At 31.3% G+C, this 25,272-nt stretch overlaps 1 protein-coding gene across 2 annotated transcripts in view; it reads left to right on the plus strand.

Moving 5' to 3' along the window:
• Positions 1 to 25,272, plus strand: part of LOC118184477 (heterogeneous nuclear ribonucleoprotein H-like) — a 135,856-nt gene that overhangs the window by 97,615 nt on the left and 12,969 nt on the right. For both annotated transcript variants that reach the window (XM_035354151.2, XM_035354152.2), the window contains exons 7-10: positions 9,777 to 9,869; positions 15,286 to 15,434; positions 18,104 to 18,245; positions 21,930 to 22,019. In XM_035354151.2, coding sequence (XP_035210042.1) covers positions 9,777 to 9,869; positions 15,286 to 15,434; positions 18,104 to 18,245; positions 21,930 to 22,019 — 474 coding nt within the window. The remainder of the gene's footprint in view (positions 1 to 9,776; positions 9,870 to 15,285; positions 15,435 to 18,103; positions 18,246 to 21,929; positions 22,020 to 25,272) is intronic.

Consider the following 25,272-nt stretch of genomic DNA (forward strand, 5'->3'; position numbering starts at 1 on the left):
GCTAAGCTGTGATTAGTTAATTTTGGTTTTAGTTATTTTCTAGCAGTGTTATTTAATTTGGAAAGATCTCAAATTTGGGAGAATTGATGAATTTAAGGAGAAAACACCAGATTTAGAATAGTTAAGTTTGAGGTTGTCAGTTATTTCTTAACATATAGCCATAGTATTTTATTATATCTTACATATCCGCCACCCCCCCCCTCCTTTAAGGAGAAAAAGGTAGAGCGACAGAAAAGCCTTTTTAAGGAAAAAGCATTAAAGCCATAGTGAATGAAGAAAAACGCAAATCATAACATTTTGATCAACATAATTAATTAATAACTACAAAGTATAAATTTTAAATATTAGTTTTTAAAAATAAATTTAATTATTTATTATAAATCGTATTATAAATTTTTCAGCATTTCAGTCCAAAAGTCTTAGTGTTTGAGAGTTCATATAATCATAATTCTTCAGTCAAGGTTATTACAGAGTATCACAAATAAAAACTTTTGCATAATAATTACTTATAATTAAATTTAACGCACATAAATATTCATGATACTAATTTGCATATTGGTAAATTATATTTTAACACCGTAAATATAATAGGAGTAACATTAGAAATTATGGTTTTGTCATTATTATCTTTCATTTGCAATTCCTGATTTTAGCAAGTTGGAAGGCTTTGCAGTACTTTTAAACAAACATTTCTATTAATAGGGCTATCCTCTTGAGATAACCAGTGTGTTCTGCACTTGTGGCTTGGGGATGCCCTAGGCATTTACTTGAAAAGGCCTCCGTTCCTTGCATAAAGTAACTGGGCTTTGTGAGCTACATTAATACATTCCATAATTTGAAAAAAGTATAGTAGTAATATTATGTAAAAAAATTATACTCAATCATAAAATGAGAGCTTCCAACATTATCTTATATGAAGAGGGTAAAAGGAACAACTGTATGGAGGTAATAACAGGCTTCTGTTTCAGAACCAGTACTCCTTTATAATACTCTATACTTCACCCATTGTGATACTTCTTTTGCAATATGAAGCAAACTCCATTTATGGAACACAGAAAAAATGTTTTTATTTAACACTCAAAATAGTGACATACAAAACAGAAGAGAAAACATAATCTAACATTAAAAAAAAAAAAAAAGAGAGAGAGAGAGAGAGAAAGAAATGCATTCATCGAGCGAATGCCATACGAGGCTCTCGAGCATGCGTTACAGACATGCTATTAACAATACATTAAAGCTTATTTATTTTAAAGTACAATATTTTAATAACAATATTAAGCTGTACAACCTCTTCCCCAACGGAGAGACTTTTATCGAAGGAGAAAGTTCTGTAAAATTCAAAAGTTTTTTAACTTAAAGAGAAAAGGTGACTTCTCTCTAAAGTTTTCAAACTTCAGGTCAAAAATTTTAAGTTTTAAACAAATACTTTTACACCACATTTAAATAGAAAGAAAATGGAAAACATTCAAATGCATCAGTTGAGTATACATTAAATAATAAAATAAATTTTAAATTTGGTTACATACAAAGTTAATTGTACTCAGAACATCTACGTTCTTCTGCAAAGATCCTTTGCGATGAATGACCTTAAAATTATAAGGTTGTAATGAGAGTGCCCAACACATACTATACTTCACCCATTGTGATACTTCTTTCGCAATATGAAGCAAACTCCATTTATGGAACACAGAAAAAATGTTTTTATTTAACACTCAAAATAGTGACATACAAAACAGAAGAGAAAACATAATCTAACATTAAAAAAAAAAAAAAAAAAGAGAGAGAGAGAGAGAGAAAGAAATGCATTCATCGAGCGAATGCCATACGAGGCTCTCGAGCATGCGTTACAGACATGCTATTAACAATACATTAAAGCTTATTTATTTTAAATTACAATATTTTAATAACAATATTAAGCTGTACAACCTCTTCCCCAACGGAGAGACTTTTATCGAAGGAGAAAGTTCTGTAAAATTCAAAAGTTTTTTAACTTAAAGAGAAAAGGTGACTTCTCTCTAAAGTTTTCAAACTTCAGGTCAAAAATTTTAAGTTTTAAACAAATACTTTTACACCACATTTAAATAGAAAGAACTTAAACTTAAAGAGAAAAGGTGACTTCTCTCTAAAGTTTTCAAACTTCAGGTCAAAAATTTTAAGTTTTAAACAAATACTTTTACACCACATTTAAATAGAAAGAAAATGGAAAACATTCAAATGCATCAGTTGAGTATACATTAAATAATAAAATAAATTTTAAATTTGGTTACATACAAAGTTAATTGTACTCAGAACATCTACGTTCTTCTGCAAAGATCCTTTGCGATGAATGACCTTAAAATTATAAGGTTGTAATGAGAGTGCCCAACACATACTATACTTCACCCATTGTGATACTTCTTTCGCAATATGAAGCAAACTCCATTTATGGAACCATTACACCACATTTAAATAGAAAGAAAATGGAAAACATTCAAATGCATCAGTTGAGTATACATTAAATAATAAAATAAATTTTAAATTTGGTTACATACAAAGTTAATTGTACTCAGAACATCTACGTTCTTCTGCAAAGATCCTTTGCGATGAATGACCTTAAAATTATAAGGTTGTAATGAGAGTGCCCAACACATCAATCTATACATTTGACGTTGGATTGTAGCCAGACCAAAGGGTTATGATCAGTTTGAATCAAGAATTCTTGCTGACCATCCAGATAAATACAGCTTCTTGATAGCATAAATGATGGCAGCGCACTCCTTTTCAGTAATACAATAATTCTTTTCAAATTTAGTAATTTGTTTGCTTATATACAAGATAGGGTGTTCATGTTGTTCATCATCAAAAGAACCAATATCAGATAATGCACTAAAACCTTCAGCAACAGCATCTGAAAATTCAAGATTATTAAGTTTTTCAGTCAGCATCTTTTCTTGCAGTTTAAATTCTTCTTGGAGCTTTAGCCATTGTCTCTTTGCTCTTCTAGTAACTCCTTTACCCTCATTTTATGTCTTTCATGCAGTTCCTGATATATTGTTACTAAAATTTCTTTGCTTGCATTATTTTTTAAAGCAGGTGAATCAGGAGGTTGCTTTTCAACTTTTTGCAAATCAACTGTAAATCATTTTCTACATCAACTGGCTGTGAATCATGATTATTTTCTATATTCGCATTTGTATTTTTACAAACTTTTTCTGGTTGACTGTCTTGAAATATAAAAGTATCACTTTGAAAGTCTTCTTCATTGTCTAAGAATGGCTGGATTCATCAACTGAACTGAGAACTATTTTAGCTCTTTCTTCTAAATTTGAAAATACTGCATTTGAGCATGGAGCTGTAGTCTCAATGACATTATTTCCTGTAGAGATAGTTTCAGTGCTTGGAATATGGAAGACTACTGTTTGCAGGCAAAGAAAGAATTTTGGTAATTTTCTCTTCTTTAAAAGCAGGATTTGGCTCAAGTTCTTTTTGATTCACTAAAGTACAATGAGAGTATTCACATTTACTAGCATTAAGATTACACTCACTACCAGCATGGGCTTTAATTAAAGCTGTAGATGGATATTCTAAAGTATAGGAATTTCTTCTTATATGCTTCCTTATACAATCCTTACTTTCTTTAGAGCTAGTATCTAAATTTGGATCTTCATTATTTAACAATATTGAATTTGATATATCAGGATTAGTGTTCTCTGATTTTGTAATGGCTCCTTCTTCGGCATTTGAAACTCCTTTGAAGAAAGTTAGGGTGCGTGGACAGGATTTGCAAAGTATTGAGTTCATCACTGACTTTGTTAGCAGAGTGTGATGGCTCACTATGAGATTTTCTAATATTACAATTTTCTCCAACTGATGTTAAAAGTTTCATAAAACTGTCAATGAAATGTGCTCGTTGACAAACATTTGAATAACTCAATTCATCAAAAATACTTGTTTCAACCTCAGCAAGACTGTTTTTGGTCTTTTTAACACCCAAATGACCAGAAGTTCCTTTGTGGCACATCTTTATAATTGACAGCTTGAGTTTTTCAGGTATAACTACAAGCTGTCTACAAGCCCATTTTATGTGTCTTTTTTTTTTTTTTAACTAAAAGCTCTTCTTGTCAAATTATAGTTCTCATTTTTGCATGTACCTTCTTACTTCTTGGATGATTTTAACTTCTTGCATGTAACTTCTTGGATGATTTCCTTATCAGTACTCTGAAGTTGTGCAACTTCTTTTGAGTCAAAGCTTACCAATTCCACGAGAGCATCATCTTCCGTATTTAGTTCCGTTAATTTAACTTTTTCTTCAAAGACATCTCTGGATGCTTTATTTTCTTCCTTCATCGGTCCAGGATCTTCTCTTCAGCTATTTCTATTTTCCTTTGAACTTTAGTATAGACAGCATTAACCTGGTGAGGATAACTATCAGGTTCCTTTTCTTGTTTATTCAACAGCGCAAACGTTTGATTGCCTAATAAATACCTTCCTTGAGTTCATTTCTAATAATGGCAGCCTTAGTTATTACTCGCCCAAGATCGCAATTTAGTTCAATCTCAGCCAATGGTAAACAGATTGGATTCAAATCTAATGGTTGTTGCACACACATATTTTCACTTGTCAGCATTTTCGGGGGGATGTATTTGTGACAAACTATATCAATACTAGCACCTGAATCCCTTAATATAGGATTAAGGACCCATACCGAAATAAGGCAACAGAAATTTATCCTCTGGTTTTGCACTAATTCTGTTAAGATTAGCAGGAGATTCAGTACTATTCTTAAGTTTTGGACATTTGGATCTTAAATGTTGATAGGATCCATACTGATAACATTGTGGCGTCTTCCATGTTTCATATTTATCATCTGGACATGGATTTCTATGTGTATGGAACCAGCTTTGTGAATTAAATCCCAATGGTATTTTTTTTTTTTTTTTTTTTTTTTCCAGTTTTATTTTTTTTATTATCTGAACTACTATACTTTGAGTTAGTGCATTGTATCTCTTTTTGCTGATCCATGACAGGCCTTTTTTGAAAGTTTCTGCAAATGTTTTCATAGGCATCAAGTTTTTCAGCTAATTTTTTAGATGAAATCATCTCTATTCACTCATCAAGAAAATGATCTCGAATTTCAGGAGGAACTCGACGTTTAAGTTGGTCAAGCACCATCAAATCTAGCAACTGATCAAAAGTCTCAACTCCTAGACCAGTTACCCATTCTTTGCAGTAATTTTCTATTTCATAATTGAAATCAACCCATGTGGATTCGTTACTCTTTTGATGTTCATAAATTTCTGCCTAAACTTTTCCAGTCTTAGCTTAAACCGTCTTAACAATAAATTCTTCGCGTGTTCATAGTTTTTAGCTTTATCGGAGGGTTCTCTAGTTGTTAACTGTGTTACTTCATAAGGAAATAGTCCTAGTAAATGAGACACAAATTCTTCTTTATCAATTTGAGTCCATTCTGCTTGCCTTTCAAACAATAGCAAATATAGACTGATATCTCCTTTCTTATCATTGAATTTCTGCATAAGGTGATGCAACTTTGTTTAGTTTGAAACTTTATCTTTGCTTCAAGTCTTAATCTCTCCAAGTCATAATGTTCTTTCCTTCTCCGCTCTTCTGCTTCTTCCTGCCTTTTTTCCCTTTCCTCCCTTTCTTTTTCGTTCTTCTCTTTCCGTTCTTCTCTGTCCCTTTCCTCCCTCTCTTTCCGTTCTTCTATTATTAATAAGTCTATTATTAATAAGTCTAAGACTTCTTTGACGAATACTTCATCATAATAACTGCTTTCAACAATTTTCTGTTTTAAATCGACTATTTTCAAATCTGCAGTCACATGAACTGCCAGTTCAGCCACAAGATTTTGCAAATCTTCCTTACAATCTCTTCCTAAGTAAGACATTGTTTCTATGTTTAAAATTAATGAATAGTGTTCTTTATACTTCCTCAAAATAGCTCAAATCAAACACTTTAATTAATTTAGACAGCTAAAATAAATATTAAGAATAATATACAATACAGTAATAAAAGACAATTCAATATTAACAGAAAGTAATAATCTGGTATTACTAATTATTACATTCAGTGATGAACTTATAAAAATAAAAATACGCACGATTGTTCGATCTCGCCGGTGCTTCCAAAATAATTATGACTATACTTCTTTCGCAATATGAAACAAACTCCATTGATGGAACACAGAAAAAATATTTTTATTTAATACTCAAAATAGCGACATACAAACCAGAAAAGAAAACGTAATCTAACATAAAAAAAAAAAAAAAAAAGGTTCATCGTGGGGCTCTCGAGCCTGCGTTACAAACATTGCCGTTAACATTGCATTAAAGTTTATTTATTTGAAAATATAACATTTTAATAACAATATTAAGCTGTTACACCATAAATTTTAACATGCATTTATCATAATTTCATATTACTTATTTGTACTAATTTCACTTATTTTTTATATCCACTTCATTTTGAGAATAATTACAAAATTCTTATTAAAAATTTTCTACACTAATTCAAAAATATAATTATTTATCTTAATACCTTCCCTCAAAATAGTTAAAAATCTAACAAGTCTTAAATACTTTACTAAATTATTACAATTCAAATTTTTAATATCATTAAATAATATTTTTTCATATCACAGTGCTACATTTTTAATATCTGATTTATTAAGAAACATATCAGTTCCCAATGTGGATTCAATTATGCAAAAGCAGAAGTGAAAATAATTTTCTGGCACCTACTTCAAGTGTAATTTTAATCCTGTAATTGGCAAAAGAAGATACTAATTTATTCGCATAAGAGCAGTATCAAGATATGCAGTTCATTGACTTTCAAAGCGCTGGAATGATTTGAAACGTTGGCCTTCTGAAAATACTCATCATTTTACAGTAAACAAACACTGGATTAATTTTGAACGGCTGTATTTCACTATATTTCATTTTTAAGCACTTGCAGCAAATCTATGATTCGATTTTTTTTTCCTTCTTCACATTTTCATAGTACTGTTGAATTAAATTGCACTTATTAAATCACTGCATATGCTGGATGAAATTTAGAAGAATAAACATTTAAAATCTGTAACACACTACGCTTGTTTGGGCATGATTTGGTGCAGTTGACTTGCTAATTTCAGATGGTTCACATAGATTGACTGAGCTGTAGATGTCTTGAAGATTAGCACATAAAAACATTAACTAATTCTCCTTCACAATCATAGGCACAATTTCGATGACAACACTTCAGGGAATCACAGGTACATATCCTACCAACTCTCTTTAAATGTGCTAATTTCAGCAAGTTACCTTTTTTTTTTTTTTTTTTTTTTTTTCCCACATTTCAAATTATCTCTTTGGCAAACAAATTACTTTCAATCATTGCCAAATGCAATAAATTTTAATGTAACAAGCAAAAAGATACGACATCATTTTAGGCAGGGAAGTATAGTTGCACACAGTTGTTTGCATGTCAGGAGTCAGGAAAAAAGGGAGGCATAATTGTCATGAAGCAATATTTATAGTATGTAGGTGCATAAGTAAAGTTAAGTCGTGATTGGTTAATTTTAATTTTAGTTACCTTTTTTAAGCAGTGGTATGTAATTTGAAAAGATCTCAAATTTGGGAAAACACCAAAATTAGAATAGTTAATTTTGAGGTTGCCAATTATTTCTTAACATAGGTATAGTATTTTATTATATCTTACATATATATATATATATATGTAAGTGAATGAAATGAGAACATTCCTATCAATAATGCCAATTCAGTCAATGCTAGGAAATACAATTTGAAGTCAACATTAATTCCAATCAACTAAGTCATAATAAGAAAATAAAGAAAGCAAAAATTTAAATTAAAAGCCAAAAGATCAAATAGGAAATAATTTTTTGCAAAGGCTTTTTAAACATTGCCCAAGAAAAATATTGCCTTTCAAGCACTAGCTAATAGTTGTTTAAAAGCAAATTCAATTGAATGCCAGTAAATGAAAATTTAAAGAAAAATGAACAATTGAAAAGTTGTGAAATAATGCTGACTCATCAGGAGGAATTAGTTTATTTCACCCCCTTCACAACTGCTCGGGCATCATGTTTCATCCTTGTCATGCATATGTAATTTAAAAATTTCTATTAAATTTCATTATCCAAATTTAGCTAATCCATATACATGTCAAGAATTCCCTACATGATTAAATGAATTTAAAACATTCATTTAAAAATGCAAAAACATTAGAACAATACACAAGTATCAAATCAATAAAAAGCACAAAACATGTAAAAAATGTGTAAATGAACTTGCAGATGAAAATTTAAACAAAAGGAGAATGCGTTACTATAAAAATTTCAAATGCATGAAATGCACATATTTGAAATAATAATAAATAGGCCAAAAAAGTTGTGTTTTATAAAAGAATTTTTGAATGGTCTACTATCTCGCTGAAAACTCAGGCCAGGCACATCTACATGGCTGTTGAGAGATTTGTCAAGAAGTCTCATAAAGCATGAAGATACATTTGACTTCTAAACAGATTTTAGCAGAAAAAGGACATGGCCCCAGAAAGCTTATATAAATGCTTAATATATTCTATAATTGAATGTTGTATAATAATCTCTAATATTAATATTTAATTTTATAAAATCTACAGCTCTTAAGTATTAGCAGTTAATCAAAAAGTTTAGGGATTTTGTTTTGATAGTTTCATATTTTAAGAAATGTCAGAAGGATTTGATTTTCATTGCAATAGTGATAGAAAAAATTGCTGTAATAGTATGTGAATATTGCATTATATTTAGTACTTTTATTGTAATAGTGATAGAAAAAATGTATCTGAAAATTAATTTTCTGATGTAGTACAGATTATTCTCATATTATTCATATCCAGTCAGAAGGTATTGTGTATAAGTAACTGAAATTACTGAACTACAGTTTATGCTGATTTTATATTGTTTCCAAAGTTTTTGGATGAATTCTCCTTATTTTTAATAATAAAAATTTGATTTGTTGTCTCATTGTTTTAGTTTACAAAAAGAACTATAAAAACGGGATGTAGTTTTTATGTAACTATCCTAATTGCTTGCTATTTAAATTTTTAAAGTAAGCTAAATAATTTTGTATAGTAATGTTGACCCTGCTCAGTGATGGCAAATATTAAACATAAAAGGCATCATATTTAATGAAATAGTTGTTAATTTTCATTAGAAGTATTATTTGTAACAGTTCTCTCCCTTTTTTTTTTTTAAATTTATTATTTTGAGGTTCTAACAACGTTTTAAATCAGGTTGCATTTCAGCACCTTGATAATGCCTAATTAAGTCTGTATATATTGTTGCTGGTTTGCCATGCCAGCTTTGATTGATAAGATATGCATTCAGAATGCAGCTTTTTAATTATTATTATTATTATATTTTTTTTTTTTTTTTTTTTTTTCAAATGCTCTTTAAATACAGGCGAGTTGCAATTTGAAAAGACTGACCTTCATAAGGGTGCCCTGGCATAAAGGTGGCATTCTTATAAAGATCAATTTCTAACTTGCAAAAGCAACCTTTGTAATGAAATTTGAAAGTATCGTCTAAAAATAAATGTTATGAAAGCATTCTGAAAATAAAACTATGAGTAATAAATTATTCTGAAGAGCCTTGTTGCTAAACTGTACTAAAGATTTATAACTGTTGAAATTGTTGTTCAAATCAACAGGAATAATTTATTGGGAAATTTATTCATGATGTGTTTTTTAAATTATGTTAAAAAGTCCGTTATGTTGATCACATAATATTTTTATTTTTCCAGGTTTCATGGACGATGAATATAATGGCTTTGCTGGTAATTATGGTAATGGCTATGGTGGATATGGTTTTAGTGGTGGAGGATTTGGTAATATGGGTATGTTTGCTTTTTCCGTTATCAAGATAATAATTATAACATATCAGAATAGGGAGGCCATATAAGTTTATAATGTGAAATATCTTAAATGAGATGTTTCAATAAGAAATATTACAAAAAGTAAATCAACTTTAAGAGGGGAGATGATTGTTATGTAAGTTATTTATGAAAGACATTTTAAAAGATCTGATTTTTGAAAGCCTTTCTTATTTATTTAGAAAACAGTTTTACAGATATTTTAAAAATAAATATTGATAATAGCAAGTCATGTTATTTTATAAGCAACTAATAGAGTTTTTATATTTTTTTTATAAATGCTGAATGTGATGCCTGTTTCAATGAACTTTTCTCTCTCTTTTTTTTTTTATTTTTTTTAAAGAAAAGTATGGTGTGCACATAAAGTTAATTCTCTCTCTAATAACACATATAGTTCGACCACCTTTGCAACACACGCATGCGCCATTTGGACCAATTTATTCTCAAAATAGGAATCAGGGTGGAATCATGTTGTAGAGACTTTTTCCATTCTTATTTTTTCCCTTTTTATTTCTGTGGTGTTAGAGGGCGCAAACATTAGGAGACAAAATTACTTTTAAGAAATCTATGCTGATATGCTGGAAACCTATTGACTGGTTTTCTTTTTTCCCTGCAAAAAGAATACTTCGACTAAAAAATATAGTTCCATGATTTTTAGTGATCTTATCTTTGAAAATATTCGATTAAATACAGATTGTTCATATAAAATTCATAAGTTATGAAAACTTTCAACATTCTTGGTTTCTGGGCTGCAAACCAATGCAAATCTTAGCATTCTGTAAATATTTAAAAAAAGGGGGGAACAAAGGTGCAAAAGACAAATGACAACAGCATTATCCGAATTTGGAGGATTCCTTCTCTTGGTTCAGTGGGGACTTCCCTCCCTGGGTCATATAAATTCCCTTTTTCCGGCCAAGAGAGAATTTTCACGTGACCTCTCACCTTGCAGCAGATAATTAACGCTCTGCTCTTTTGGACAATTCTGTGTGTTTTGGCAAAATGTCAGCCAATGTTGCAATCAAGACGGTCAAACTATACTTTTGCACAAGCTGGTACATGTTTTCTGAGTCATCAGTAAATTTAAACTTGCCTTTTGAGTCCATGCCATACTAAATATTTAAGGATGTAAAATCAGCAGATTGAGTTTGCCAATGTACTGAATCTCCAAGTCATAGTTATTCTGAATTCTGGTTTTGCATCTTGTTAACTATCATTCCATCACCAGAATCATCACCATGTGATTCTCAATATGATGTCACATTGAATGATGAAATGTATATCATTTCAATATTATAAAATCACTGCTTTTAGAAATTTCTGCTGTAGTATTTACTCTCAAGAAGTCATGGGTATTGTCATTCACTACAGGATTTTTAATTATCATAAATTAATTATTTTTCTCTGAAATTATGCACTAAATAGGGAAAAAAAGTTTTATACGGGCGTTGTTTATATCAGTGCTCCGCAACTGGTGTGCCATGAGTAGGATATAGGTGTGCCGCAATCAAATACATGTATTTGACATTTTGCAATTTTTTATCATGTATTTAATACACAGTGACAATTTTTTTCCTTAATAATATCTATTTTAAATGTTTTTATATATTTCACTGTTGTGTGGTTGTGTGTGTGATTGTAAGTGTGTCAGCATTTGAATTTTTTCGGCACTTCCTTGATAACTCGGAACTCTTTGGTGTGCCACGAAATTCCAGAAAGATTTTTTGTGCGTCGCAGGTGAGAAAAGGTTGCGGAGCACTGGTTTATATTTATATAATTGAAAATAAAAAATTTCCTTTAATAAAAAAATTGAGCTTTAAGTGACTTCAAAATCCTCTAAATGAGACATATATAATAACAGTTATTTTTTCATATAAAGTCAGTTAATTTTTACATATAGTATTTCTTTCCAAACCATCTCATTTGAAAGACATTTCACACTATCAAATTAAATATTTCTTCACATATATAATAGCGGAATCTCAGAGTTCTGGGACATACCATATAGTTCTATACCATTAATTGTTTAAAATGCTGTGTACATTTGTTTAAAAAATAATTCCCTTGGGTGATGATATATTTTTTCAATCTTTGCCTAGCTACTGAGAGTGTTGCTACAAACTACTTTTGTGATCATCTGTAATGCACCTTTAGTGCTGTTTTTACCTAACACTTTATCCGCCAATTGTCTATTAATTGGCCTTTTATCGCCGATGCCTACCGACCGATAGCCTATTAACTGGCTTTTTACTCAATTGCCTACCGACTGATAGCTTATTAATCGACTTTTTTCACCAATGCTTACCGACCGATAGCCTATTAATAGGCTTTTTTTCGGCAATGCCTATAAACTGATAGCCTAATAATCAGCTTTTTTTCACCAACGCCTACCGACCGATAGCCTATTAATCGGCTTTTTTCGCCAATGCCAACCAACTAGCCTAGTAATTGCCTTTTTCTCGGGGCTCCCTAAAAATAGCCTATCAATCAGTAGCCATGGCAATAAACAATTGCCATTTGCTATATCATCTGCATTTTATTTTTAGTTTGAGATACATTGCTCACTTGCGTTAAGTGTGTTGCTTCGTAAACTTCCACAGGGTTGCCACGCTACCTGGAAAATCAGAAAAAGTCAGGAAATTCGAAAATTGGCCAAAAAATTCAGGGAAAAGTCAAGGAATTTAAATATTTTAGCCCAAATCTGGATAAATCAGGAAGTTTCATACGGTGATCCCCCCCCCCCAAAAAGCAAGTTTTGTGCTGATGTTGGAAGCGATCAGTTTTTTGGCGAATTTTGTACCCGTGAACGTCATTCGCCCAACTGACATAGAGGCAATTTTTGCAGCTCCAATTAGATCGTGTTTTAGAAAGGCAAAGCAAGTTTCCAGTAACCTCGAGAATCAAGAGATGCGCATGCGCATATGCAGTGCATGTTGAACTAAGGAAAATATATATTCTCATATAAAATAAAATCGGTTTAATCCTAGTATAGGATACTATGGAGGTTAGAATAGTTTTCACGTATTCTATTCTAACCTCCATGTATCGTATACATGGGAATTGGAGACATTATGATCAGCAATAAACGGGTCATTTTAGTGTTGCTGACAATTTTCAAAGTCGTGCCGAGGCAGTAGCCGTATACTAGGATTTTACTGCTAAATCTTGTAACCCCCCCTTTTTTTAATAAATACCTTATTTGCCATTTTGCAGTAAAATAAAAAAATAGTAATGAGTTACCTAGGCTAACCATTTAATATAACTATAGTCGCCAAAATGTCGTTTATTATTCTAATTCAATTTTTAAATAATTATCTTTATTTTAATGTTATTCATATCATTTAATGTTGCTTCTTCCCTCTAAATTTATTTATTATTATTAAATAATACTTTCAGATTTCAGGAAATTTTCTCTGCCATAATCCTGAAATTAATTCTAGCAGTGTGATGTCATACCATCATAAAATTTAATGCACACATATTTATTGCTTATGTATGCGAATAAATAAATGCAAAGTACCTGAATTTATTAAAAAATATCTTTAAATAGATTTTTCTTTTGTTTAGCTGCAAAATGTCTGCAAAAAAAAAAAAAAAAAATTAATCCAGATTAAGCAGATTCTAATCTCAGTCTTCAGTGGAGAACTCCTATTATAGTTATAATAGTAATGCTTTGGGTATTATATAAAAATATATATAAGTCATATGTCATTAGCAAATTTTTGTGTTTTCAAGCGGTACCATAATTAATTTACTTCTTAGCACAGCCAATGTCTATTATGCAGATAGACTGGAATTCTCTTAAAACACACCTAGAAATGTCAGGGAATTTCATTCTCCTATTTGAGGGGCAACCCTGTCCCACATTTTCTCACCATTTTTAAAAAATTAACCGTTCACGATGAGCGAAAAAAATGGTACAAGAGAGTTTTATTTAGACGATTTATCAGATTGTCCTGACAGGTAGTTATTCAGGAAGTGATAGTGGTGATGGCAGCGAGAATCTGCAGCTGAGCAACCGTTTGGAATGCTGTTGAACCGCTAGCGGTCGATAAAGTGTTGACAAAAGTGAAAAATGCCTAGATTTTGTTTTATCAGTAGAAAGAGGCTTTTAGTTGAGTAGGCTAGGACTTAAGTACTATTTTAGGCAAGAAACTCTGTGATCTTAAAACTCAGTTGATGGAAGATCATGAAGAAGATACATACATTTAAGATAGATGAAAGGGTTGCAGATGGTGGATAAATAGAGAGGAGGGGTAACGGAGTGCATTTTGTGCAGTGTAACTGTATGCTTTTGTTATCACAGGTTAATACATTTCCTGAATTCTAAGATTCTACTGTGTTATATAAACTGCTGGCCATTAAAGTTTTCACATCAAAGAAGACAGATAATAATAAAAGCATATTTATTTTACAGTTATGAGGATGATCAAATGATTGAAATTTTTAGTAGCTAGGATACACAGATTGTTTAGAGCTCGGTAACACATGTAATGACCATAAGTATCAATTACTGTTGCTGTGTGACCAAACATTGAGTGAAATAACCTGTGGATGGCAGCTTCGGTTGTTTCAGTCTATGAGATTTCCATTTTTGCCAAAATTCATTTGTTATAGCTACTAATATTGGTTTTGTGTCAATTTGTGACCAAGGGCCAAATTTGTTCATTATGTGCTGGCAAAGGTGGAAATAGAGTATCTTATCTATTGAGCAAATGTTGTACATTGTGTGTTGGGTTTTAATTGGGCAGTTTCCTCTTAGTAGATAGCTTCATGGAGGGACTTAAGAAATGGATAGCCTTTTTATGTTAAATATTATTACTCGTTTCCATGGCATGCCTATGTGCTGTATTGCATATTGTATATATGCAGATTTTGGGTTTGTCGAATGCTTTCTTGATTGTGGTATTTTAACACGTTGACTGCTGCACGCATTTGACGTGGTTTGCCCATGACGTCAACTTGAAATTTTTATTATGCGGTGTATATTATGTTGATATATTATCTACAGAAGATAATGTGAGTTATATAATCATGCTTAATGCATTTTTCATGCTGGGGGTCACCGGCAACACCCAAACATCTGTAGACCATTTTTGCGATAATTTAAATTTTTATGATTTTTTATTCTTCAAACCATTATAGTAACAATGGAACTTTTTAAAAATTTATTAGTATCAGTATTTAGTCTAATTATATATTTTATTATTGATCGCGTCCCGGTGGCACCCATAGCACTGTAGCCAAGTCAAGTGCCGGTCAGTATGGATTTATGTTTTGTTTAAAAATGTGATTTTTTATTCTGTTTGTCAAAAATATTCAAGTTTTATTTGTTGTTTTTTGATGAATTTGAAATGAATAAATTTGTATTTTTATTTATCAGATGGCTATGGAGGATGCATGAATAGTCCTATGAATGGACGTTTTGGAGGTGGATTTGGACCAGTTGGTGGGAGATCTTTTGGTGGTACTGGGCATTGTGTTCATATGCGGGGACTACCTTTTAGAGCTATTGAACAAGATATATATGATGTATGTAGCTACATTTTTATATCTATATTGTTGTTTACTTCACATTCTGTACTCAAGTTCTTTTAATTTGCTTTTCATGTCTGAAACTGGGTATTAAAAGTTTAATTAAAAAACTAATATAAAGAAAAGTGTTTAATAATTTATAGAATTTTTATGAATACACCCATGCTTTAATGGTGCATGTGAAGCTTGTTATAAAATGTAAAGTAATTTTGAATTGTAAGATATAAAGTATGAAATATAAAATTTTAAATAACTTAACCATTAGTCAAAAGTATCTAAATCTTTTTCTCTTGAACATTTCCTGAAATGACATTTTATTTTCACTTAACTGAATGCTTTTATTAAGTATTTAAATTTTTAATTTTAAATACTTCATTGAGTACTTTTTTTCCCCTACCATTGTATTTTGCATAAAGTTTAAAAAACTTACTAAATAATTCCTTCCATTCTTCCTCCTTTATCGAAACAGTTACATGAATAGCGAATTAAACAGCAGAAAAGTTACCAGTTCTGTACATCTAGATAGTGATGAGTTATTGTCTATTAAATTTTTAGTTAGAACTCCAGAATTGTAGTTTAAGGCTATAAAATTTTTTATTTTTTTATCCAGATGAATAAAAATTCAACTGCATCTTTGGCAGACTTTGGACTGCAGATCTTTCAGTTACTTGCTGAATGTACTAACCATTTACAGCACATTTGCATCTGCAGGGAAATGTGATTATTTATTACAAGTTTTTAGTTCATACTAGTTCGAATTCTTAAGGAAAGGCTGCAAGCAAGGTTATGAATTCAATATCTCTAGCAAAGGCAGTTATATCGTGTTAAAAGAATAAACTTTTGTATACATAATTTTATTGCATATTATTTTGAATTATTTTGCATTGTTCATCAAAGAAAATGCTCTCGCAACTGGTGCTAATGTCCCAGGTAAGCAGAAGACATACTCAACAATCTTTTTCAGATTGGGGACTGCTATGTGATTCTCCTTGAAGTTATCAAACAGCCTGACTCATTTTTCTTCACTTGAAGAAATCACATTTTTAGTAGACTCTTCTTGCTTCCACTGTTCCCAATTTGACTGCAAAATACTCCTTAGCAAGCACAACTTAGTCAAACAGTTTGGCTAAAGTGCAGAATCACCCACTTATTTGGCGCGTTGTGTTTGGCGCTTTATACGAAATTGATAAGTGTGTCAAATGTGGTACCCAATTCGATTTTGCCTTTCTGGAAGGCGAATTTCAGAGCATTTTCGTGCATGCGTAGTATGTCAAAGGTAGTTATTATCATGTGTTAAAAGAATAAAAATTTTGTATGCATAATTTTATTGCATGTTATTTTGAATTATTTTATTTTTTATTCACCTAGTATGGCATGAAAATACTCTAGCCTTTTGAATGATTTATGATCATTGTGGAAATTATTTTTTTTACAACTCTTGCATTTAAGCTTTTGCAACTGTAATTTATTTTTAATACATTTTCTTTTTAGTAATATTTATTCCATAATTCATAAAAGTGTATTATGAACTACGATAATGTTTTTCATCCTTTTGTGAAATTTTATTGTGAAATTAAAATTGTAGCATTTCAGATCTTTTAATTTTCTGTTTTGGGTTATTGCTTGAAAGCACCAGACAAGCTGTTAAAGCACACTGAAAAAAAAGCACATAATTGCATATGACGCCATTGTATGTCAAAATTTTTCATTAATATCAGCATTTTAAATAAATAGCTGCTGTTTGAACTTTTTTTTGTTTCAGGTTAGTATAATTGACACGATATATTAATGACACATTAATTCTTTTATTGACTTTGAGAAAATGTTGTTATATTACATTAAATTTTAATTTTGACGTCCTACATATTAACCTGTGATTTGATAATAAAAAAATTATTTACGAAGTGGTTGTTGCTTGGAAAGAATGAACTGGTATTATTCGTACTGAAATATTTCTTTACATTTGATATCTACTGAAATGTTTCTATACCGGCCTTGCCCGCTAGTTTTAAAATTAATTATGGACATAAATTCAAGATTAATATTGAAAGGTAACAGAATAGGCATCAAAAGTAGGGATTATTTAAAAGGAACAGAAATTGTCGGGATTCATAATTCCCTGATTATTATGAAAAGAGAGTATGGAACAAGCACAGAAAATGCTAAATAATTTCATAATAAATAAAATAGACATTCAATTTTACAATCAGATTTTATTAATGTAGTATATTTTTATTAAAAGTACCTGTACGTATAAAAAAATTACCTTTACATTTGGTGGGTTAATAAAAAAAATTTAATGGGGATTATAGATATTCACATATTAAGTGGTCATTCTACTGTGTATGTTATGAAATAACTGATTTCTTTTTCAATATATATTTGGCTTTCACTATATTTCTAAATTCACCCTTGTTGCAGTATGTACTAATTAGTGATTAATTATGATTAATAATAGGAGTGTAATAAAAATATAAGCTAATCCTCCTTAGAAAGTCTTTCACAAAGATATTCTTCCCAATGTAACAAACTTTTGTGTACTTTGTTGTTATATCTTGCCTTCCTACCTGCCTTTAAACATGATAGTTCAATTATATTCAGTAACTATATGCTTGTTGATTTTTTCACATTATTACCACTTTTTAATTTAAACCTTTTTATGTCAGTTTTTTAGGCCTTTAAATATTTCGCCTGTGAGTGTCCGTCTACGTAATGACAGAAGTGGCCGTCCATCAGGAGAAGCCGATGTTGAGTTTGCCACTCATGAAGATGCTGTTAAAGCTATGACAAGAGACAAAGCAAATATGCGTAAGTAATCTAATGAAGTGTCAGTTATTTGGGCAAATTAATCACAAGTGTGCTCAAATAATCATACCATAGTCAGAGAACCCTCGTATATTTGGTTGTAATTAATTAAGTGCATCAAACATTTATAACATTCAACTTTTTATTGTGTTCACAGTCAACTTCCATCATAGTGAGTAGTATTGACCACATGTGCTGTTGGCTTCATTTAGAGCTAGTTTCTTTCATTTTTTAAATGATTGAGTGTGTTAAAAAAGTTGATGAAAAGCAATTCCCCCCCTCCCCCCATGCACGCACACTTTGGTGTGGCATCTAATTATATTTCATGATATTTTATAATTGTAGTTTAGAATTACATTCTACTTATGTACTTTTAGATATATGTTACAAATTTAATTATGAAAAATTAGATAAACTTAGGACTGTGTGTAGAATGTTTTGACAACTTTATTTTAAAGCAATAACCATTATTTGTACTTCTTTTCATTTTCTCATAAAGCTTTTCATTTCCTTTATGAACTTTCATGTGATAAATAATGTTTTCATCATTTAATATATTTATGAAAACATACTTAAAAACTTAATGAATTATATCAGAAAATAATAATAATAAAAAAACTGCAACTGAACAACATAAGAGTAGTAGGTGCATCCTAGCAACAGAAAATTATAAAATGTTGCTATCAATTCTGCCAACTCTGATCAGGGCCACATTTTTTTTTCCTTGATAATAGTTTATCATTAAGCCCACAGATTGTACAAAAATTAATGAAAATGTGTTGTCATAAAATACACTGCTCGACATTGAAAATGCAACACCAAGAAGGAGTGATCAGAAAGTGATGAAATTCGGAAAAAAGACAGAGAAAGCAGCAATAAGCGATCTTTATTTCAAAATGATAATCAGAATACAGAGCGAGAAAGACGCCGGTTCAGTAGGATATAGGACACCGCGGACAGCGATGCACGAAGAAACACGTCTAGGCATAGAGTCATTAAGAGTGCGAATGGTATCCTGAGGGATGGCTCTCCATTCCCTTTCAACCATTTGCCACAGTTCGTCTTCTGAATGAGGCAGGGGCAGAGTCTGCAAACGGTGTCCAATCACATCCCACACATGTTTGATTGGTGATAGGTCAGGAGAGTATGGTGGCCTGGGAAGCATCTGTATACCTTGCCGAGCATATTGGCAGATGCGAGCACTGTGTGGTCGGGCGTTATCCAGCTGAAAATTTGCATTAGGCAGCCCCTGAAGGTAGGGGATTGCCACCGGCCACAGTACATTATCCAAGTATCATTGGGCCATCATAGTGCCCTGAATGTGAACTAGAGGTTACCTGGAATCATAGGCAATAGCACTCCAAACCATTATGGCACGTTGTCGCGCAGTGAGGCGTTCCACAGTTACTGCCGGATTAGATCCGTCTCCACGTCCACGCCACATACATACGTGGCGACTGTCACTGGATAAACAGAAGCGTGACTTATCTGAGAACACAACATTTCACCGTTCTGTCATCTACATCGCTCCAGTCCAACACCATTCTAAATGTTCCCGTCTATACTGTAGGGTCAATGGCAGTCTTCTTAACAGAAGCCATGAGTGCAGGTTACGTTCAACTAATCGACGGGAAATGGTTCTGGTCAACACGGGAATATCCAAGGTATCTTACGCGTGCTGCAGAATCGTGGTACAAGTGACTTGCGGGATCCCCACAGCTTGTCAGAGGATGCGTTGATCCATGCGTGCTACCGTCACTCTGGCTGCACCTGCACCCCTTCTTCTTCCCACATTTCCTTGTTCCAACCATGTTCGCCATAGCCGATGCGCCGTGCTCGCATCCATGTGGGTATCACCTGCGATTTGACGTAAGGACCAACCCGCCCTTCTCAGTCCAATCACCATACCCCTTGTAAAATCTGGCTGGAAGTGCCTTCGTTGATGGCGGCCTGGCATTCTCTCCAATTGCACGTATCCTCCGGGACAAAAACCAACTTTCTTTCATAATTCATCTGGCAGAAATAACGACATGAATATTGCCCATTCTGCACGTTCCTTCCCTTATATCTTACTTAACATGCGTCGGAGAGCTGCGCATTTCACATCATTTGCATAACTCAGTGACGTGCGTCTATTCCAAAATTTGCATAAATTTCTGACCACCCCTTCTTGGTGTTGCATTTTCAATGTCGAGCAGTGTATATACATAACACAAGCAAGATATTTTTTTTTGATTGGCCACTAGGCCATCACTCATGTCAGAGATGGCAGTGAGTGTGTTAAGATGCAATATTTGCATATCTCTTGAACCTTTAAAATTCAAAGTTAATTATAAGGAGGCATTTAATTTAGGAATGCTAATTACTTTTTCAAAGAAGTCGTTTTATAAAATTAAGATAAGAAACATGTCATATACAGTAAACCCATGCTAAATGCAGATTTGTGGAAAGATTTGTTATGTGTTATCTTAATTGTCTCCATTTAATTTATCTAACATGGAATTTCAAATACATGCAATGCGCTGTAGAACATCAGCTATGTTGTTGCAGTAGTCAAATTTTGCTTAGAACAGAAAAATCTGAATTTTAAAATGCTCTTAATTCTTGATAATGCTTCAAAATGTGGTGCTAAAGCCCTTACAAATATTGCATCCAAATGCGGAGTCGAACATCATCACTTCTTTATCGAAACAATAGATCAAGAAATCATAAAGTCATTAAAATTATGTCAGGCATATTTATACATTTCTGAACCACGGAGGAAAGCACAACACACTAATGGTATTTTGGAAACATTTCATCTTAAGAGATTGCAAAGAAAATATGTTGCATGAGAACATATGAATTATTCCTCAACTGTAAATACTTGTTAGCATTAACTCTGGCCGGAAATTGTCAACACTTTTAAAGGATTTCTATCAATTAAAAATGAGACCAAGGAAATTGCACAAATCACAAAAGCAATAGGCAGCAAAGGATTTTCAGGTATGGAAGGAGAAATCAAAAAATGATTCGAGAATGATGATTATGAAATAACAATTGGTCGATCTTATAACATTATCAGACTATGAAAACAACAATAGTGAAGAAGATAAAGAGCCTTAATGCGCAAAAATTTAAAAAAAAATTGTTTAAAAAAAAAAAAAAAAAAAAAGAGGCTGGCACAGAAACAGTCAGAATTTGTAATGGAGATTGACCTAAATTAAGAAAGATGAGAACAACACTTTATGAGGGGTATTGAACACTTTGCACTCCTTACAGTGAAACATCTAATGAGTTGCATCAGACATTGTCCCAAATAAAATTCACCAGCTATTTAAAAAAATAATAATTGTATCATATACCTAATTATTAAATAGTATTTGATAGCGTTTCATTTAATGTCTGTTTAATTTTTCCTTTTTAATTACAATTCTGCTTAATTTTGTACAAATGATACATATTTTTGTAATCTTAACTCTACCTAAGCTATTTTTTTTTTTTTTTTTTTTCCCATAGAAAGTTAACTTTGTTGCCATTTTGCCGCATACACGATGTGTTAATGAAACCCTTGCCAAATGCAGGAGTTAAAGTGCATTTGGCAAGGGTTTTACTGTATGAACTAGAAGTGTAAATTTAAAATTTTTATTTTAATTATTTTATTCTCGTGTATTTTAATATCTATTAAAATCCAGTTATTAATTACAGAGCACAGATATATTGAACTTTTTTTGAATTCTTCGTCTAAGCCAATGGGAGCTGGACCTGCACCATATGGAGGAAATAATCGTTATGGAGGTATTCCATCTTTATTTTTCTAATCTTTAATGTTAAAGACTCTCATATTTATTGATAGATTTGTTTTAGATCCTTTTTGTTCATTTAAAAAACTATCCTAAATGAGTTTACAATTTCTTTTTTCACTATAACTTATTTATTAAATCAATGAACTTCTCTTTTTCATATTGAGAACATAAAACTCTGGTCTGAAAAGAAAAAGTTCCAAACTTATCATTAGCTATCTTTTTCTGTAGCTGAAATTTGTTTCTTTAAATGACAAGCAAAATCCCCTTTAAAGTTTTCTGCATTTTTATCAGAATTTTCTTATTGTATATATCTATCATATTTTAATAATGTGTATTCCCATAATTGTTTCATAAGAAATGATAGGAATTGTCAACAGTATGATTTAAAAGCATTAAACACATGAGAATTCACTTCATTCGTTCATGTGTTTGCATAAAATTGCAATTTTGTTTAATGATTTTTTGTTAGCATTTCTTTATATATGCTACCCATTCTTTATGAGCAAATAGTCATCTTAAACTGATAAGTTTTGAAAAATGGCAATATGAAAACAAAGTATAAATTGTAATAGAGAAATTTATCAAAATTTTATTCATTAAACAAATCTATTATTTTTTCAATTAGATAATTGAAGTTAAATAATCTTTGAGGTTATAGGCTTGCTTAAACTTGAGCACTGCTACATAGAAGAAATATAAATGCGATAAACTCAGTTTCTGATTCTATTCAAAAATTATTGTTGTTTATATATAGTTTTTTTGTGTAATTTTGAAATAAAAGCTGTGTCTTAAAAAAGAATAAAATATTCTTAAGTTAACTGACATTGATTTCTAGATTAATGTGATTTTTCAACAGTCTTCTCTTTTCTTATTGTGCTTTGAAAGAAGTGCAGTGTTTTCACTTAACATATAAAGTACGAGGGTCACTCTGAAATTTTTGAGATACACTTAGGTTATAAAGTTATGAAATTTTAAGAGTGTTCAAAGTAGTCTCCTCCAGCATCAATACACTTCTGTAGGAGAATTTTCCAAAGATTAAGTGCCTCAAGCCATTCATTTCTTGGAATCAATGAAAAAAGTGCATTTTTGGTTTTATCAATCTCATCTTCAGAATAAAAACGACATCCATGTAGGTTCTTGTTTAGATAAAAAAAAAAAAAAAATAGCTAAATCAGGTGAATAGGGTGGATGTTCTATCCCATTGATGTGTTTTTGTTCAAGAAACTCAATTTTTAATCTTGCTGAATGAGAAGATGCATTGTCATGGTGAAGCATGAATTCTCTAACATTCACTTCTTTAACAATTTCTGGAAGACATTTAGTGGTGTACTAGGTGACAGTGACTGTCTGCTGTCCTTCAGCTTGATGGCTTTCTGTACTTCTGAAGAAAATGGCATACATTAAATTACTATTTTCATGGCATATTGCCTTTCACCATTGTGGGTGGGGGGTTATATTCAAAGACTCATACTTTACTTTCTTGACATGTTGGAACATAAAGTGGTATATACGTTTTTTCACCGGTTATGATTTTAGAAATAATGCGATGACCACCATTTTTAAGTAATTTAAGGGGTTCTTCATTGATTCTGACATGGTCCTCTTTTTATGTTACATTATGGGAAACCCAACGGCAAACTAGTTTTTTCATATACAATTCTTCATGAGTAAGTTTACGTGTCACGATAGATCCAGTGATAAGTTGCTTCTGTATCATTTGGTAGGTGCAGTGATTATCATCGATTAATATTTATCATATGGCAAACACATTTTCCGGTATTACTGCTGACTAGGTCTGTGTGTTCTTCATCCTGAAGAGAGTTGCAATCTCTATGAAATTCTGTAAACCATCTTAATACAGTAGCACAAGATGAGCTTTCATTTCCAAATGCTAATTGTAGACATTAAACACATTCTTCTTGATTTAATCCCACTTTAAAATCATAGCTTGATAATGTTCTTGTGTCAACTCCAGTTTTTCTTCTGCCTAAAACTTATTTTACTCTAAATTACATGCAGTTGGCCAATAAAAAAATGTCTGTTGAGCTAGAAGCAGTTCATATTTTCAAATCTAACCATTATTTTTTTTTTCTTCCATTTATCATCTGCATGTATCTAAAAAATTTCAGAGTGACCTCTGTATTGTTCTGTCCAATTCAGAGACATGATGCTGCCTTTAAAACTGATGGATGAAATTATAGGATCTTAAAAGCTACCCTTGGCAACAATTGTGATTTTGCAAAAATATAAATATATTTCCCACATGCTGTTGTAGTTTAACAATTTTTTTTTTTAAATTTTACAATTTTTAAAGTGTGAATACTTTTTAAATTATTAATTGGAAACTCTCCTTAAGCTTTTAGATTATAATCTGATGTCCTAAAATTGTTTTTTGATTTTCTTTTTCTTTTGGGAGTTCATGTCTTGTCATTCATTCATTCGCTTATTGTATCTTCTAGAATAGTATTTTTTTTTTTTTTTTTTTTTTTAAGCGGGCTGTAATGCTTGTAATACAATTTTAACCCGACATAAATAGTCATAATATTGATAATTATTTTCTTATAAATAGTGTCTCCAAATATACAGCTTAAATTAATGCTGTGTTTTATAACAAAATTTTAAAATGGCATAACTTTTAAAGTTACGCTGGCCTCCTTTTTGGGGGGTATATGTATGTGTTCGTGTGTGTTTTGTAAAATTCTCTCCAAAATGATATATCATTTACTCTAAAAAATTGGCTTCAGATGATTTCAGTTCCAATTGTCAAAAGTCTTAATGTTAAATTGCCAAGTGTTTAAATATAATGATCCTTAGATTGTCATTCTTAATGATTGTATACATAGATACATAGATTAGTATGTTCCTGTTATATGAGCAACATTTATCAAGTTGGAAATCTTAAATGTGTTAGCCAGTTATACAAAATTATACAACATAAAATAAATTCCTTAATACTGAAAAGAGGAATTTTGTAGATTATACTTCAATCGAAAGTCTTGCAGTAGACGTGCACTCTGAGCATATGATCTGATTTACTTTCTATAGATAATGAGTTATAAATTACTTTGAAAATGATTCCATAATGAAATCATACCATTTTGCAAATTCAAAATACTTGCATTGCTTTGAAACCTATTAGAAGGGACTACTAAATTCATGAAATAGAACTAGTCATATCTATGCTGTACTTTTAAACAAAGCTATAGGATAACCTTCTCTGTGCTGAGTTTTTTTTTTTTTTTTTT

The sequence above is a fragment of the Stegodyphus dumicola genome, chromosome 8 (assembly GCF_044657685.1).
Source record: "Stegodyphus dumicola isolate Sdum_Otavi_A_Nest chromosome 8, ASM4465768v1".
NCBI classification, from domain to species: domain Eukaryota; kingdom Metazoa; phylum Arthropoda; class Arachnida; order Araneae; family Eresidae; genus Stegodyphus; species Stegodyphus dumicola.